General features: G+C 35.7%; 1 protein-coding gene across 1 annotated transcript; it reads left to right on the plus strand.

Moving 5' to 3' along the window:
* The first annotated feature begins 2,264 nt into the window (after positions 1-2,264).
* Positions 2,265-3,161, plus strand: LOC147503737 (uncharacterized). The gene is made up of 2 exons (XM_086604943.1): positions 2,265-2,552; positions 2,853-3,161. Exons 1-2 carry the CDS (start codon positions 2,265-2,267, stop codon positions 3,159-3,161), a joined length of 597 nt encoding a protein of 198 aa, XP_086461069.1.
* Positions 3,162-3,476: the final 315 nt, after the last annotated feature.

Below are 3,476 nucleotides of genomic sequence, written 5' to 3' on the forward strand. Positions count from 1 at the left end.
AAATAAAGAAAAGAAGTTTCCATCCAAAGAAAAAAAGAAAAAGAAAGAAATAAAATAAAAACTCCAAAAAAAAAAAATAGAATAAAAGGGAGTCAAAAGCCAAAGAAAAAAGAAAAAAAAAAAATATGGCTAAGGATGGAAACAAAGTATAGAAAAAAGAAAATAACAAGGTTTTCTCTAGTTACATAATATGAAGACCTATTATCTCAGACTTGTCCTCTAGAATATCCATTTCCTTCCTTCTTAAACCATCTCCTAATCCCCCATGACACCTAATAAAGACCTCTAGCTCAATTAGGAATAGGTTAGTGTGATAGTAAGTGGCGGATGTGTTTGATCGACCCGGCTTTCCTTGATGTCATTGAGATTGTAAGGTAAAAGTGTGCCCACTGCTTTGGAGTAAATTAAACTTGAGTGGAAAAATCAGAGAGGTTTTTGTCTTGACATTTATGTGAGGACCTACTTAAGGACGCTTATTCCGAAGTTCTCGAAACAAACCACGCTAAACATTTCATAGTATTACTCATTGTTATATGTTTATTGTAGATGATTGATTATTATGCATATATTAACTTAGGTTTTTTTACTGTTATTCTTATGTAATTGCTAGTGAGATGTATAGATAGTTGAGACATGAAGGAGAAAACAATAGTTTTATTTCTTAGTCGTTGTAGTATAGATGAAGTTTGTGAGTACCTTCACAGAAAAAACTCTCACGAGGCTATAACTCGTCCACTAGGGAATTCCTAGTGGTTTAAGGCCTTGTTGCATATGGTCAATGCAATCGCACTCAGCGAAACGAGATTAGGTAGAACTCCATTTTTGGTCACTTATTCTAATTTCTCATATTTGCTTGAGGACAAGCAAAATCTTTGTTTAGGGGTGGTTTGATAAGAGCCCAAAACTGTAGTTTTAACCCCTTAATAATCATCTTGTTAGACCAATTATGTGAATAATAAGTAAGAGTTAATACTGATTACGTGTTTTTATGCATTTCGGGCTTCAAAGTCCATTATGTGCGAAATGTGCCACATTAGCGAGATAAAGGAGCAAAAGTCAGTGAGAACTTCGAATGCCATATCTTTGGACTCAGACCTCGAATTGGGCCTACCTTATGTCAAAACGACCGGCTCGGAAAGAGCTTTGCAATGGTCCAAGCCTTGACCCAATCAGAGGAGCAGAAGTGGACGAAAAGTCTGTGGAAGCTAACTGCAGCTTGAAGAGGCCTTTTGGACTAAAAAGAATTGGGTTTTGGGCCCGATTCTCGGCCCAAAACATGGCTCCAAGCCCATGCACGAATTTTGGATCTGGATGTATAAAACAAAAGCTTAGCTCTTTGTTAATGGTAGCTAGTTAGACCTAAATTAGAATATAGAATTCTAGATCTAGTTTATTTAATTAAATTAAGTTTTAGCTCCATTTAAATTCTTGTTTTAGATTAAATCTACGAATCATTGTTCGGATTGATTAGATAAATAAAGTAGTATTTTTTTATCAAGTTCGAATTTGTCATTTCCATTTTAGATCTAAATTCAATTATTGTCATTGTTTTATTCCAGCCATTAAATTAGATTCATTATTGCTAAATTAAGTAATTCTCAATTTCTCACATTATGTTTAGTTTAGATTCAATGGTAAATGTTAGATTGATGACTCAAGGCTAAACCTCCATTAGGGGTTGATGAAGCCTTGATGAAAACTTAGTTGTTTAGTATAGAAACGCGTTGTAGAATCTATTCCACTATAGAAGGTCGGTGTTTAGCCATGAGAATGGGTGGGCTTGACCTCACATGCTAGTTAGTACTTGGTAGAAATGCCATGAAAACTAGGGATTAGACTCGAAATTCTTGCCGAAAAACCGTAAGAATCGAGATACCACAATCTATGCTAGGTCATTAAGTTAGATTCGAGGTGGATTCAATTCCCTCTAATTCCTTATCTAGAGTCAAACAATAGTATTTCCATAGCATTTGTAGTTCATTTCTAGTAATCATCTTAATTAAGTATCGTAGTATAATATTTAAGTAAAGCTCTCATTGACTTAAGATGACTAGTTAGACTTAGAAAACAATCCATGCTAGGGAACTAGGAGTGGAACGAACTTCGTACTCCATTTAGTGCAATTCGCATTGAGAGTAGAAGCTTTGATAATAGACTCGTAAAAGGACAAGTTTAGTTTACTTACGTTTGGATTCATCGTTCATTTCGTAGGTAAACTACTCATTTTACATTTATCAGCCACTCGAGATGATCTTGTGAAAGACATGAAATCTTATGCAATTGCACACATGTTTGATTTACGTCGTTGCAATACTACCTCCCAAAAGTTGGTAATCAAGTGTAAGGCAACTAACTGTCCATTTCATTTGTATGCAAAACCTGCAACTGGGTCTGATATGTGGGTGGTTATAACTTTTAGAGATGCACACACTTATGCACAAGATAAGGATGTTTCTAAAAATTCACAAGAAGACACAAAGTGGGTTTTAGAAATTGGTATGTCCAAGCTTAAGGACAATGAAGAACTGACTGCAAAGAACCTTCAGTTGGAGGTGAAACAATCACAACTAACTGATGTGACATATAAAGTTGAGTGGAGGGCGGGGGGCCAGAGAAATTGCGTTAGAAAAGGTAAGAGTACTATTGTAACTATCAGCAACTATGAGGATAACTAGTAGCAATATATAAAGTCTTAGTACAATTCTATGTTTAGGGTATACTTTGTACACCGAATTATTCTTTATAGTATGTTATGAAGAACATGTGTCATCTTTTCGATTAACTTGTATCTGTCATGGCGTGTAACTATTAGGCATATGTAACCTGAGCTGGTGTATTTTGTTTCGATGTAGATAAGGGGCAGCTTTAGTCAATCATACCAGATGCTGCCAGTTTATTTTAAAGAACTGAAGAAAATTGATCCAGATTGCCACACTGATATAATAACAACAAGCGAGCACAGGTTTGATCGTTTGTTTGTGAGCTATGACGTAACTGTTCGTGCCTACAGAAGGTGCCTTCGTCCGTTGATTATGATCAATGGAACTTTCATGAAGGGCAGATACAAGTTTGTCATCCTAACTGTTCTTTCTGTTGATGGAGATAGTTATGGCTTTCCAATTGCAGTTGGTGTAGTCCCAAAAGAGAATAATGAACATTGAGATTGGTCTCTTCAAAAACTCAGAGATGTTGTAGTTGGTCCTACAGATAAGTTTGTTCTATTATCAGATAGGCATACAAGCATTCTCCGTGCAGCAATTGCTAAAAAATTCTTCCAAATCGCATTACCATTGCTTTTTGTGCACAACATATCTCCAACAATGTTAGCAAAGAAGACACCAAAGAGAGAGTTAAGGCCGCTGCAGAAACTTATGATAAAGCTGACTCTGTGAGAATCATGTGTTGCATTTGGTGTAGTTATAGTAAAGGTTATGCAAAAATAATAAAGATTCCAAAGGAACAGTGGTCATTTGCCT

Source organism: Coptis chinensis, chromosome 4 (genome assembly GCF_015680905.1).
Source record: "Coptis chinensis isolate HL-2020 chromosome 4, ASM1568090v1, whole genome shotgun sequence".
Classification (NCBI taxonomy): domain Eukaryota; kingdom Viridiplantae; phylum Streptophyta; class Magnoliopsida; order Ranunculales; family Ranunculaceae; genus Coptis; species Coptis chinensis.

Excerpts from the sequence above, each read along its gene's own strand:
- LOC147503737 (XM_086604943.1), top strand. The coding sequence starts at position 2,265 with ATGAAATCTTATGCAATTGCACACATGTTTGATTTACGTCGTTGCAAT. Across the intron at positions 2,553-2,852 it reads CAAAGAACCTTCAGTTGGAG|ATAAGGGGCAGCTTTAGTCA; the intron begins GTGAAACAATCA and ends GTTTCGATGTAG.